At 38.6% G+C, this 15,431-nt stretch overlaps 2 protein-coding genes across 4 annotated transcripts in view; one reads left to right on the top strand and one right to left on the bottom strand.

Moving 5' to 3' along the window:
- Positions 1–15,431, bottom strand: part of LOC124392201 (dedicator of cytokinesis protein 2) — a 119,006-nt gene that overhangs the window by 35,999 nt on the left and 67,576 nt on the right. The window lies entirely within an intron of this gene.
- LOC124392203 (inhibitory synaptic factor 2A) overlaps positions 1–15,431 on the top strand; it is a 34,348-nt gene that overhangs the window by 9,045 nt on the left and 9,872 nt on the right. The window contains exons 2-3 of one of the 3 annotated variants that reach the window (XM_046858962.1): positions 10,648–12,447; positions 14,151–14,225. In XM_046858962.1, the coding sequence (XP_046714918.1) occupies positions 10,922–12,447; positions 14,151–14,225 (1,601 nt within the window). In that variant the 5' untranslated portion in view covers positions 10,648–10,921. Of the gene's footprint in view, positions 1–10,643; positions 12,448–13,686; positions 14,052–14,150; positions 14,226–15,431 lie in introns of those variants that run through there. The other 2 variants (XM_046858961.1, XM_046858963.1) reach the window with 2 other exon arrangements.

The raw sequence follows: 15,431 nt of genomic DNA, 5'->3' as shown, positions 1-15,431 counted from the left end.
AGTTATAGTCTGTTTTATCTTAAGTTTGTAAACCAGCGTAACAGTGTAGATTTATTCATTGTTAGAGACTCAAAGCACTTTTGTACGTTGCTCTGGACAAGGGTGTCTGCCAAATGCCGCAAATGTAAATGTAATGTAAATTCATGTGTGAACAACTGCTAGCTTAATTACATGTTAGTACATGTTTGTTGATTAAAGTATCCATTAACACTTTTGTTTATGCTAAATGTACCTTTCTCTATGAGAAAGAATATGAATTAAAAGTGCACTATTTAAAATACATTACAAAAACCATTGGATGGTGCCGAATTATCCTCCTCATGGAAAACACAAAGGCACAATTATTAACACTTGTTTATCATTCAGTGCCTTTTGGTGGTTTGTCAAGAAGTTTAGGAGCAGAGCTGCTGTCCCTACGTATAGACTGTTCATTATGATATTAAGACAGGAAGCTTAATCAGTACTGACACAATAAACCAGTCCACACTATAACCACAGTTATAAAGCAGTAGAAAACCATCATCTGTAGGCTAAAGCTGATTTGTAGATTGAAAAGTAACGTCTGCTTCATGAATATATGTTAGTGTGGTATTTTACCCATGGGGCCCAGGCCACTGTAACCCCTTATAGTGGGTAGATTTAATGAGAAAGGTAGGAATAATCAGATGAAAACAGGTGTTTATTATTGTGCCTTTGAGCATTCCATGAGAAAGATAATTCAGAACCATCCAATGGTTTTTGTAAAGTACAGATGCTCCCCACCTTACGAACGAGTTACATTCCGAACGACTGTTCATAGCATGAATTTGTTACTGTGTTATTGACTACACATATCTCTTAATGATGTAAAAGCTATAAATACTTTCAAATAAACAATAAAATATACTAAAACAAATCAAAATAATCTAAATACTGTATACAATATTTAGTATTAAGTAATAAAAAAATTATACAAATGAATAATGAAAAAAATTCACTTAAAAAATTGTGTTAAGTAATACATGTACTAACAGGCAATTAAGGTAGCCTTTGTTCACACATGATTTCATGTGACTCATGGTGTAGTTAAGGTTAGTTCTTGATTAGTATATGCCTTAACTCATCATTAGTTTATAATACAGTAACATTTAGTTTACATATTAGTACATGCTCATTTATGTACTGGTATTGTAAAATGTTACCAATACATCATAGAGTTGAGCTAATCTTCAGGTATAAGCAGCTAATATAATGCTTGATAATTACCGAATTCTGCGAGAGTCAATAATGGGCACAGGGACACTAAACAAATGCTTTTGATAACCTAGCCAGCTTTATGCTTGATTTAATTTCATGTTCATTTAAAGGTCACATTTGTAAATCAGTTCACTTCTCACAGCCATTTCTCAGAAATATAACTGGCATGCACAGTCCTTTGCTCACCCCTACTACACCATGGACAATATTTCACTTTTAAAACTAGCTCAAACAGGATTCTAATAGAGCTTGAACTAATCAAAGCTTAAACTAAAATATTGCTTTACCCTAACTTTGAATGGACACGTGCAATGAACCCAGCAAAAGTGAATGCATCATCATTAAGGTAGGAAAAGACACTATAGTTAAATTCAATATAAAACATAGATTAACATTTCCCCTTTGTTCCTTTTTTTGACTAGCCATAATTAATTCATTCATCTTCAGTAAGTGCTTTATCCTGGCCATGTTGGACGCTGTACAGTATAACAATGCCGCTCCACTGGGACTAAAGGTGCCTCTGCTACTGGTACTTTTTCTACTGTACATTTTCTAAATCTGATCCTGTCCTGGCATGTAAGGTCTATTTATTGTTCTGTTTTATTAATAGCACTCAGTGCTTACTATACTCTGAAACAATGGTCAGAGCACTGACTTCAGAGATTGTGTAATTTCTTTGGTGCGTAATTTGTGTGTCGTTAAAGGTCCATGTATTAGGCAAAGGCATAAAAGTCTGTTGCAGCTGATTTTTTTTTTTTAATTATACCTGAAATATGGCTTAAAGTCATTCTATATACAGTCTACATGCTTTGTGACCTTTTTGTGAGCCAGTCAATGAGGACTGGCTGTTAGATTGCCATTTACAAACTTTTTAACTTGTTCTAGCCCAGAACTCATGCAAATTTGGTCCCATCATGATAAGCATTATCAAATGGATAGTCCATGTTACAAAAAGACCCAAATCCTCTGCTGTTTAAAGGACTAACTGGGTCGTTGATTTGAGTTAAATGCAGGCTAAGTCAAACTAGAAGCTACAAAATATGTGGTTTTATAATCACTACAGCAATATTGACCTTTTTATGAGGACTTTAACAAGGTTGTTATGTGTGCAAAATATGCAGAGGTAGTCTGAGGCAGATTGGGTCCATGTTGGTATTTTCACAGTAAAGGGTTGTAGTTTGTGTGCAAAATATGCAGAGGACAGAAAAAAGATAGAGAAGGAGATGTGACTGAGAGAACTGCATCATTGTTATAACATACATGATAAGAGAAACCTGTCCTGCACACTTTCCACATCATTAAATCTAACTATAAACCATTAAAAAGGGCAACATAATTATTAAACACTGCATTTACTGGCAAATCCCTGTGGTTTATAGATAGATTAGGCAGAACATTAACACCACCTGTCTAACATTTTGTAGGGCTCCATTTCACCTCCAAAGCAGATCTGACCCTTCAAGGTATGAACTGCAAAAGACTTTGAGACTAAAGACTGTTATGCCAGATTAATGAACTTCAGGGTGCACTACTTTGCACCAGCTGCATCACATTACCATGTTCTAATATCATATAACAGCATGGAATGTGCATGCTATTTTTTTCGTAACATTATTTTATAACATGTAAGAGTAGAAGTTGTATATAAAACTTTCTTTCGGCTTCTCCCATTAGGGGTCGCCACAGCGGATCCTCCGCACGTTTGATTTGGCACATGTTTTACGCTGGATGCCCTTCCTAACGCAACCCTCCCCAATTTATCCGGGCTTAGAAGTTGCATATAACCATTAAAAATGATACAATTGATAATAAAAAGAAGCTCTCTGAAGCTGTATTGGCATATGGATCATTCATGTAAAAGATATTTCTGGTTTCTCCCAACATGATTAGTGTCAGTCAAATTCAAACAAATTCAAAATTCATATATGCTGTCTGTAAAACGTTCGGAAACACTTAATGTAGTCTATTGTCTTTTTGTTTTTTCTGCAACAGATCAGTCCAAATTTAACATTTTTGCCTCTAACAGAAAATTGAAATACCGAGAACAGGAGAGAAAGTGTTACAGACTGCCTCACAACCAAAGGTTGCTTTGAAGCAGGTCACATTAGAGACTTATTACAGGTAAAAACGATTAGGGAACCAACATGACCACCATTCCATACATGAACACCATTCAATTCTGTCTGAACTTCACCAAAAAAAAATACAATTATCCAAAGGGCACATCCTTTCTGTAGGCTTTGTAAGCATTACTTAGAGATAAAGCAGTTGACTGGAGTGTTATCTATCATGTAATGGCCTGACCAGTCAGCAGACCTAAATCTCATTGAACTGCTCTGGGATAAAATGCATCGCTAAATTAGACAGCAATATAACCCAGCCATTTGGGTTGCACAAGCCAGTGCACTCTTAGTGCCAGTCCCAAGCCCGGCTAAATAGGAAGGGTTGTGTTAGGAAGGGCAACCAGCATAAAACATGTGCCAAATCAAATATGCGGATCACAAACCTGAATTTCATACCAGATCGGTCAAGATTCGGGTTACATTTACATTTACATTTGCGGCTTTTAGCAGACCCCCTTGTTCAGAGTGACGTACAAAATTTTTTTTTGACGTGACGTACAAGAAAAATTGCTTTGAGTCTCTAGCAATTAATAAATCTACACTGGTACGCTAGATTACAAACGTAATATAAATTATTATAGATTACAAAGTTAATATAAATGGGTTACCAATGACCGCCACAGGCATTGTTAGAAAATGGGGTACTGGTAGAAATTGGGCTACTTTTGGCCGAAGGAGGACACGGAGAGGAGGAAGACGTCTACAGAGACAGCAGAAAAAGGAGACGTGAAGAAGAGTAGAGGTTTGAGTTGGTACTTTAAATGTTGGTACTATGACTGGTAAAGGGATAGATGTAGCTGATATGGTTGAGAGGAAAAAGGTAGATATGTTGTGGGTTCAGGAGACCAAGTGGAAAGGGAGTAAGGCCAGGAATATTGGAGGTGGCTTTAAACTGTTCTATCATGTTGTGAATAAAAAGAGAAATGGTTTAGGGGTGATCCTGAGGGAAGAGATTAATAAAAGTGTAGTGGAGGTGAAGAGAGTTTCTGATAAAGTGATGAATGTGAAGCTGGAAGTTGAAGCGTTGCCTATAAATGTCATCAGTGTTTATGCTGCACAAGTGGGTAGTGAGATGGAGGAGAAGGTATTTCAGAGAATTCTGGAGTGAGTTAGAAGAAGTGGTAGAAGGGGTACATAGGAATGAAAGATTGGTGATTGGGGCAGACCCTAATGGACATGTAGGTGAAGGAAACAGGGGTGATGATGAGGTGATGGTTAGGTATGGCTTTGAGAAGAGGAATGTGGAAGTGCAGATGAGGGTTGATTTTGCTAAAAGGATGGAAATGGCTGTGGTAGATACTAGAGCATAGGGTGATGTTCTATGTAGGAGATGCAACCTGAAGGAGATTGGAGACTGTAATCTATTGGCAGGAGACAATGTAGCTTGACAGCATCAGATGGTGGTCTGTGGGATGGCTTTGGAGATAAAGAAGAGTATTAGAAGTTGGAACCTAAGGAAGGAGAAAAGGATTTATACCAATTGGTGAGGCAGAGGGACCCAGCTGGGAAGGATGTGCTGCAACTTAAAGCAATAATAGTTGCAGATGGAAATGTGTTGACTTGTAAGGGGAGTGTGTTGAGAAGATGGAGGGAGTATTTTGAGCAGCTGATGAATGAGGAAATTGAGAGAAAGAGAAGGTTGGATGGTGTGGAGATGGTGAAGCAGGAAGTGGATAGAATTATTAAGGAGGAAGTTAAAGCAGTGATTAAGAGGATGAAGAGTAGAAAGTCGGTTGGCCCAGATGAAATCCCAGTAGAAGCATGGAGATGCTTAGGAGAGATGGCAGTGAAGTTTTTAACAAGATGAGAGGATGCCTGAGGAATAGAGAAGGAGTGTGCTGGTACCGGTTTTTAAGAATAAGGGAGATGTGCAGACTTGCACTAACTACAGGGAAGTGGTTAGTGGTGATCAGTCACACCATGAAGTTATGGGAAAGAGTAGTGGATGCCAGGCTGAGAGAACAGGTGACTATCTGTAAGCAGCAGTATGGTCTCATAACAAGGAAGATGCAATATTTGCTTTGAGAAGGTTGATGGAGAAGTATAGAGAAGGTCAGAAGAAGTTGCATTGTGTGTTTGTGGATTTAGAGAAAGCGTACAACAGGGTGCCGAGAGAAGAGTTGTGGTATTGTATGAAGAAGTCAGGTGTGACAGAGAAGTAAATTGAGGGTGATGTAGGACATGTATTTCGGACAGTGTGAAGGCAGTAAAGTGTGCAGTAGGAACAACAGACTGGTTCAAGGTGGAGGTTGGACTGCATCAAGGATCGGCTCTAAGCCCTTTCCTGTTTGCAGTGATGATGATTTGGAGAAACTAACTGCCCAGATGCCAAGAGTGTGTAAAGCTGTTATTTATTCTAAAGTAGGATTTTGACATTAAAAACTATAAATAAAAAAAAACTAGGTGTTTCTAAACTTTTGACATTTGGTAAATGAACTATACAAAGAGATGAAAATCCCATGATATTAAAATCCTATGGTATCAACAATTTAAAAACATTTAACAACTGTATTGCCATGCCACAGTAGGTGCATTTCCTGTTTTATTTTGCATGCATGGGCTGTAAAAGGCTAACTGAAAAACAGAGGACAGTGTTTGTGTGTGTGTGTGTATGTGTGTGTGTGTGTGTGTGTGTGTGTGTGTGTGTGTGTGTGTGTGTGTGTGTGTGTGTGTGTGTGTGTGTGGTCTTTCTAATTTGGATTGCAGGGACCTTAGCCAGCGATCAATAATCAGGAGCTGTAGATGAAGCACTCTGTCACCAATCTCTCTCGCTCGCTTACTCGCTCACACACACACACACACACACACACACACACACACACACACACACACACACACACACACACACACACATACACGCACACACACGCACACACTCTGTATGAGAATGTGTGTGAAGAGAGAGACATGCATAGGCCCCAGCTGCCAACTAAAACACCTTCACATGATACAAATGCACAAACTGCATACACACACACACACACACACACACACACACACCAAACTAAACTCATATACTGCAGGAGTATGACAACACAAGAATGCAACCATGCAAACAGAGTGAAACATGCTACAAAGGTGCGCATTGTTTTTTTATTATTATCATTGTTGTTAATTATTAATTCTGTGAAGAGTTCTCTGCCAGCACTCACACTTGTCCTTCGGTGCAAACACACACAAACTCAGACCATGGAAGACCGTAGGGAAGACAGAAATGAAAACAGAAAGTCGGTAGAGGATGAGGGTAAAACAGGCAGGGAGGGCAAAATATGATGCCTCACTGGATTAGATGGAGAGATCATGGAGGCTTTGAAGGGAGGAGAGTAGCGCAGGAGCGATAAAGAGAGGGGAGTGTGAAGGATGAAAGCTTAATATCACTTTCAAATGTGGGTGAAGCACAGCATCACATTAATGACAAGACATGACAGCAATACAATATTGGGAGTCCTGCAGCAGTCCGTGTGTGCTTGTGTGTGTCTGTGTGTGGGCATATGAGGATATCTCAGAGCACATAATAACCACAGTCACAATTGAATGCAAAAGCTTCTACTCCCACGAGTAAACCAATCAGCTGAAAATAATCTGTAATGATTGATTGATTTAGCAAGCTACAAGAACTACACAAAGCTACTATTTACACTGCATCCTCTGCTAGTAAACATAATTCATATTGATTGAATGTTTCAAAATATGAGTTTAAATATTTGTTCGATAAATGCTATAATAAAAAAGCCTGTGATTTGCCTTTTAGTTTGTGCTTTTTACACATCAGAATCAGGAACAGTGCCAGAGAATACTAAAATGTACACATTAGAAATGGTAGCTTAATGGTGAAACATAAAACTTTGAATACGGTTGTCATGAGTTTAAATCAAGCTGCCCTTCCTGGACCCTTGAGCAAGACCCTTGACCCTCAACTGCACAGTTGTTTGAATGGGATAAATGTAAGTCGCTCTGGATCAGGGCATCAAATGCCACAACTGTAAAATATATAAACACAATATAACATAATACAGAAGTATCATAGTAAATGGCTGGTAATTTTATGACTTTAAATATAATTTATGGCCAGAAGTATGTAGACACACATCCATCACACCAATACGTCAGAATTTCCAGAACCATTGGCATAACATTGGACGCATACAATTATCTAGAATGTGTTTGTATGCTGTGGCTTTGAGATTTTGCTTCAAAATAACTAAGAGGACTAAACCTGTTCACAATACTATCTATTAAAAAAATTGAGTGGCCTATACAGTAAGGACCTCAACTCCACTGAGCACCTTTGAGATGAGCTGGTACTCTGACACCATTCCAGGCTTCATCATCTGAAATCAATGCTTGATATTACTAATCCTCATGTGGCTGAATAAACACAAAATGACCCAAAATCTAGTGGAAAGCTTTTCCAGAGGAATGCAGCAATGTTAGCAACAAAAGGGAAACAAGTCCATGTTAATTGGCTTGGTTTTGGACTGTAAAATTCAACACGGACAGGAGTGTAGAGATCAGATGTGGCTATGTAGTGTATAATTTTATTACAGTATCCATGAAGTATACTAGTAAAATCAGAGTGTGTATACAACCCCAATTACAAAAAAGTTCTGGGTAACTTTTGGTGTATTTTTTATTTCATAATGCACCAAATGTTTTGACTGCAGGCAGGCCAGTTCAGCACCCAGACTTTTCTACCACTAGCAAGTCATGCTATTGTAATAGATGCATTATGCAGTTAGAATTTTCTTTCTTAAATATGCGAGGCCTTCTTCAAAAAGACGTTTTCTGAATACAAGCATTTGTTGCTCTAAAACCTGTATATAGAGTCACAACTTTTTTGAGACATTTTTAAATCATTTGCTATATTTTCTATGTTCTATTGTGAATATAATATTGGTTTAATTGCATGGTGTTTTTATTTACATTTTAAACAGTCCCAACTTATTTAGAATTGAGGATGTAAACCATTTATGGCATTTGTCAGATGTTCTTATGCAGAGCATTTTATAATCACCTCGTTTCTATACAAATCCCATCAGTGACAGCTTGGTGGAACTGGGATTTCTACCCGAATCATGTTCATTGTTATAAGTTAGCAGTAGTGACACTATGTTGGTGCATCATGGTAAAATAACAGAAATCTATTAAGAGAACACAAATCTGCTGTAAAATCAGTCAAATTCACAAATAGAATCTGGCTTTTGATGCTCCAAAAGGTTACTGCAATCTTTGACAAATTAGCTTCTATACTTCCCCTCCTTCACACACACACACACACACACACACACACACACACACACACACACACACACACACCGTCAGCCACCCCTTAACTCATCAACTTCTTCTGCCTTTCTTCTCTGCATCCTAATCAAGGACACACACCACAAGTACACAAACTAATGAGAAACGAGGGCATGCGTGTGTGTTGCTATTTGATTAGGACACATTTTTTTGTGCACACACACACCTGTTCCTAATGTGGTTTATGGTGTGTGCTTACGTGCGTGCACTGTATTGTTTCTTATTAATGTCCTTCTGTCAGAGGCTAATGGGGGTCATTACCATATTAGTCTAACGATCCCCCAAATTGCATCCCTTCACATACACATGAGCAAGCAAACCCCAGCCACACATACACACACACACACACACACACACACACACACACACACTTGTACACACCCAGACAGACTTAAACAGCCAGACAAAAACATGCAGGCACACAATAAGAATAGGGCTTAGCACAGGACAAGATAAGCTTACAAGGTTGTAAGTGAGAATGTTTACTACTGGGAGTAGAATAAAGACAAAAAAAACAACATGCCCAAGCTTAGAAAAGTGAGAGATTGGTTTAGGAGGAGGAAGAGAAATCATTAATAAGGGATTAATATCTGAAGAATTACAACACGAGTGTGTGTGTGTGTGTGTGTGTGTGTGTGTGTGTGTGTGTGTGTGTGTGAGAGAGAGAAAAAGAGAGAGAGAAAGAAAGAGAGAGAGAGAGAGAGAGAGAGAGAGAGAGAGAGAGAGAGAGAGAGAGAGAGAGACTAACTTTGGTGTATTACGAAAGCGGTTAACTAATAATTCATTGCACAGATTACACAGATGCAATATATTATCTTAGCCTTTGGGGGAAAACAAAAAGGTTTATGGGGCTTGCATTTTTAAAAGCCACTCATGGTTCCTACTTATTATCTTGCAATCTCAAGCAAAATAGAAAGAGTTACATTTCACACAAACAGAGTGCTTGAGGGCTTTTTACTTTTACTTTCCACAGAGGGGAAATGGAACTGTTTTCTTTATTTTGTATTTTTTGCATTTCTTTTTTTTTTACACTGTCTTTACTTTAGTTGCATCAAAAATCTAAACAAAGTGAAGCCGTCATACACTTGAAATACCTGCTTGGAAAGAGAGTTTCTTCTTACAACCTTCACCCACCATTTGTTCTTCCAAGTGAAGCACAGAAACCTCGATCTTAAAGGTGAAATCTATTATTCATGTATAAAAAAAGTGTAGGCAGGATTTCTGGATGGTTTTAAATGAATGGTGGCATTTCAGAAATGGTGTCTGGTGCGAAAATGTTACTCTGATAGCCTACTAGCATTACAGAAAACTTTGCTGTGAAGCAAATATTTAAGCCTAATGCTTGTTGGACTCATGTTTTGTACTGGCTTTAAATGTTCTTTTGGTAATCGATAATACAGATGTTATTTCAAAGATGCCATAGATGTTTGTTGAATACGGATAAAAGAGGAGTAAATTACCTGTGATTTCTGGGTTAGATGGGTGGCATTACACTGTCATGTCAATCATAGTGACACTCATCAACGTATTCGGAACAGGGCAGTCCTTTTTGTCAGGTGTGTTTAACTGCCATGTGACAGGGCATGAGCAGTCCTTTAAAAAGGCATTGTTTGCTGATGTGTAGTGTTAATTCATATAATTCAGTAAATCTGGTTATTTTCTGCATTTATGGCTACTTTTGACTAATCAGCTTAACAGAGGGGGTAGTCACAGGAGAATACTTGTCAATTTACCAGTCACCCAGCTGGCCACTCACTCTCTCATTTTCTTGTTGTATGTATTTTATAGTCAGGTGGCATATTCAAAGCCTAAACTGGGGACAATGTGTGTGAGAAGCAAGTATACCAAGTATGGGACAGCAATACAAGTTAGGGCTACATGCTACTCATCTTAAAAATAGTGAGACTGGAAGGTTAAATACTGTGCAGACAGTCCAATTAGAAATACTATATTAACATATTCTCTCCTTTTTTCTGACAGACAGAAAGACATCTGGAGTCAAGGAGACCAATCAAGCAGCACGTGTAATTGCAGACAAACAGCCTCGAAGGATTATGAAATGAAATGAGCAAATGCTGAGACACAAGAAGTTTTACAACTAATGAGACCATACAGGGCATGCTGACTTTAGTCTTTCTCACCCACACACTTTGCTTTCAATGAAGCGTAATCATTCTTGGATAGACAAACATGCCAACTAAGAGAGCTCCCTCCCCCTTTGGCTGCGGCTCTGGGGGTTGAACCTGTCAGTACAGGCCATGGGCCGTAAGGCAGCTGGCACGAATAATCCAGTGCCAGCGCTGGGAGGACGTGGAGTTCTGTCACAGAAATGGGGACCTCTTTGCAGTGTAGGGGTGCAGACGTCACCGGGACTACGCTCACTTCCCTCCTTAAAAAGAAGGAGTCATCCCACGGGGACAGTCCGTGGGAATTCTGTCCCTGTGGAAACCATGTCTCTAGACAGAGCCAAGCCTTCTTTGGGGCAATTTCGAAACTGCACAAGCAAAGTATCCCAGGATGAGACATCACAAGATGGCAGCGTCTACTGCCAGATTGAATCGCTCCGAACAAACCCTAGCCAGTCAGGCTGCAGAGGAAATTTTAAACGAAACCCTCGCTTCATCAATGGCAGTGTAGTAGCATCTGAATTGGTAGAAGGGGTCTGTAGTGAGGGGGTGGAGACTGGAGAGGTGGGAAGTCAAAGAGAGACTGAAATGCGAATTCAGAAGAATGGTCAATCACTAAAAGGGGAGAAGACATGCCCTCTAGTGCAGTGTGGGGGTGTGAGGTCATATGCTACACATCCCCGTCCATGTAGTGTAATGACATCATCCAGACCATGCACAGCATGTGGACGAAAATTACAAGCTCCACCCTGCATTGCATCTGCATGCCAGAAACGAGATACCAGTCAGATTCGAGCAAGCATGACCCTTCCAATGCCACCCAAAAAAAAGGATGTACCTAGACTGCAGAAACAGCAGTCTACAGACATGCACACAACTTACAACTCACACACATCTATCGCTTACACTCTTGCTGGGAGCACACACAAAGAGAGCTCTCTTGATAAAAGTGACAGAACTACACAAGAAACAAAGACTCAACCAAATGATCCATGCACACACCCACACAACAAAACATGTAACAAAAACCCAGCAAATTTACAAACATCTACAAATTCATGTAAACAAAAAACATTAGAACACTCAAAAACCAACAAATTACAGACAAGATCTTTGACAAACAAAACACAGCAAAAAGAATCTACAGCAGCTCAGAAACAACATGCCCCAAAAGATGTACAGCTTACAGCAGAGTACACAAATAGCCAAACTTACGCAACTATTGCATCTGCTCCTTCATCTGTCTCCACCACCCCTAAACCACCTCCCACTGTGCTTTCTATTGGATCAGAATCACGAACCACACCTTCTCTCACAAATAAAAATGCCTCTAATTGCAAACCTTCAGAGCTAACAACTAAACTAATATCACCAGAGATTCAAAATGCCTCAGAGACCAAAGGAACCTCCCAAACCCAGCCCCTGAACCAAGAACAGAAATCTGCGATTACCCCAGAAACTAAACCACAACTGGAAGACTGTCAACCTCTACAGAAGACCCTGACAGAAGCACAGGTCCCACTGTGCAATGGGGTGCCATCAACCCTCCATGGACTACTACAGAACATAGAGGAAAACCTGCTGTCCAACCAAGAGAAGATTAAAGTTCTTCTCAATGTCATTCAAGACCTGGAGAAGAGCAAGGCCATGAGTGAGGGGTGAGACAGAATCTCAAGTTGCTGTTTTAGTTCCTGTTCAAAAGATGCACTTAGCAGTCTGTATTCTTACATGCTATAAGGGCTTACAAGGATTTAAGGTGTACAAATTGACCACCCATTAGCCTTTTTAAGGAACTAAACCTCATAGACATTTTTAAAAGTGCCCTCTATGACCCCATAATGCACCACCAAAGGCTTTTTTTTACCCATTGCCCATTTGCGGTATTGGTTAAGGCCCATCATTGGCAGTTGATAGCAAAATATGGCATATTCAACAACATCAAAGCCAATGATAAAGAAAAAGATATGCAAATGTGTGTTAGAATGCCTTTCATCAGTCATTTAACATGTCATTGAGAAGCATTAGCTTCACAACTCATGTGGAACAAACCACAGTAAAATAACTGATTAAATTGTGTTCCCTGTCATATGGGTGGCATGATGTACCAATAATACACAGCTGCCAACCTTGAAAACAAACTCTGTCACATTTTGTTTGAATTTCCACCCCATTTCAGCTCTGAAATCATATACTTGAGAGGTCTGTTATTCTTATACAATTAATGCAGACTAAATTAATGATATCTAACTGAAGTCATATCGCTTAACTAAATATAGGGCAAGTATGAAACTAATGCATTTATTATGTGACTATTCATTTGCACAAAGGTACAAATCAAGCCTGTCCTCACCTTAATTAGGTGTTATAAACTTTAAAGTCCTGTTATAACCATTCCAGACTTCCTAGATACTTTGGTAAAGTATGTAGAAGTAGCTGTTTTTTTCTGACATTCAAAGTCACAAACCGGTACAGTATTAATGGACTGACCATTCTTCATCCATTTTTAACACATGTAGGACAAGTTTGTTTGTCTGTATGACTGTAACTGTCTAATGTAATGATTTATAATCCCACTATCTGCTGTCACCCAGAAGTGAATGGACTCCTTTCGGAGTCTGGCTCTTCTCTAGGTTTTTTCCTCATGTTGCCTCAGGGAGTTTTGTCGTGTCTGCCTCTGGTTTGTTTATTAGAAATTTAGGACTAGGTCAGAATTTTTGTAAAGCTTTTTTGTTTGTTTAATTTAAGATAGTTATGCTATTCAAATAAAAATGACATGAAATGTATTTTTTGTGGTAAAATATGCCTCCGAACATAATTTTTCCGGAATGATTGAACCTATACTTGGTTTGTGATCATACAGTGTCCAAAGAACTTTGTTATTTTCTGAACTTAACTAGAGGACTGGTGAACCAGAGTGTGCCATTGGAAGGGAACCACATGAATTGGATCAAGGCTGAGTATTCTGTAGATTATTTGGCAAGTTATCAAGAATCAAAACTATCAGTGAATATTTTTTATACCTCTCCTGTTGTTCTGAGTATTCCTTATTGATCATTAAACTATTCAAAGTGGTTTTTACATCTTTGTCAGCTTTTTTTCTTTATTCGCTTCATCATGGCTCTTATATTTTCCAGTTTACTGTCACTTTGTCACAAAGACTCCTTTTTCAGCCTTTCTGGTCACTTTTTATAATCCTGTCCACTTTATAACTCCCTCTGACAGACAGCTCTCTGTGTGTGTGTGTGTGTGTGTGTGTGTGTGTGTGTGTGTGTGTGTGTGTGTGTGTGTGTGAAATACTAGGGCATGTGACTGTACAGATTGCTGACATTTGTTCCTATGTATTATTTATGTCTTTAAACAGACGCTGTTCTTACCGAACCGGGCAGGACATCAACAACTGCTCGACCTGCCAGAAAACAGCTTGCATCATTTACAGGTATTGTATACGCATATACAAAGAAAAAAAGAGCCTTAAAGAAAAAAGTTCAGCAAAAAATCATTTTTACCAAATTGCCTTCTTGCTCCCAATGCAGGCAGTTAACCAAGACATGTCTGGTTTCTGACATTTGCACAGGAGCTCCAGGGCTGGGTATCAAGTAATAGAAATCTATTTCAACTATAAATCTTTTCTGCAGTCTTATTACCAAGAACTATACCATAGTCTGAATTTATCCTTAAAATAATCCAAAATAGGGCGGTGTGTTCACAAGAAAGTGGGATTACTGCTAACTGTTATAATTTCCCTATAACAGCATGTTGCAAAGTATTTTATTCTTGCTAAGCTACTTTCAAAAATAGTATGAATGTGAATTGTATGAATGAATCATTTTTTTAGTGGTATTTAAGGTTCATTCTTGTCATCTGTCAGGATCTGGGCCACCACACTATATTGCCCATTAGCCCTTGCATGTCATATGACTGCATCACATGTCAGTGATCACTCAAATCTGTTCCTACTCAAACCCTGAGTTAGCACCTTTATTGTTCATGTGCAAGTGTGTCTCAGCTTTCTCCTAGTTTTTGCTGTTTTGCTTAGTTTTTATAGTTTATCTTTACAATGTTTTATAGTTTTGCTTACTTTAGTTTTCAATTAATACAATTAAGTAGAAATTTAGTAGAAACTAGAAATAGTCTGCACTTGCATTCGCCTTCCCCTTCATTACGTAATATCATCACGTCCATTATACTGCACAGTTGTTCCTTCATCAGTTTCTTATTTACCGAAAATATCCTCAAATTATATTATTATTCATTTTCCTTATTGAATAGCAAAACACAGTGTATAAATCTCTACTTTATAATCTAAGATTGTCTGATGTACAGCCTATTTCAATGAGTTATTATGAAAGAATATAAAACACATTTGAACAAGCAAATGAATTTAAAAGTAATAATTTGCATTATAGCAAGCAATATTGGTATTAAGGAATCAACTCCTTATGACCAAGCAAAATGTAGAATTTGAACAGACTTCTTGTGTAATACGAATTAATGCCCAAAAATATTTCCCCTTCAGAAATCATGTCATGGAGTCTGATTTGGGTGACACTTCCATTACATGTTTCTTTGTCCTCAGAGCCCCAATGCACAACAAAAGAAGCACATGTCAGGCAGCAACAATCGACTATAGGCATAAGCGGGT

The sequence above is a fragment of the Silurus meridionalis genome, chromosome 10, assembly GCF_014805685.1.
Source record: "Silurus meridionalis isolate SWU-2019-XX chromosome 10, ASM1480568v1, whole genome shotgun sequence".
Classification (NCBI taxonomy): Eukaryota; Metazoa; Chordata; class Actinopteri; order Siluriformes; family Siluridae; genus Silurus; species Silurus meridionalis.
Note: the sequence above shows the minus strand (reverse complement) of the source record. Positions and strands in the feature narration are given on the sequence as shown.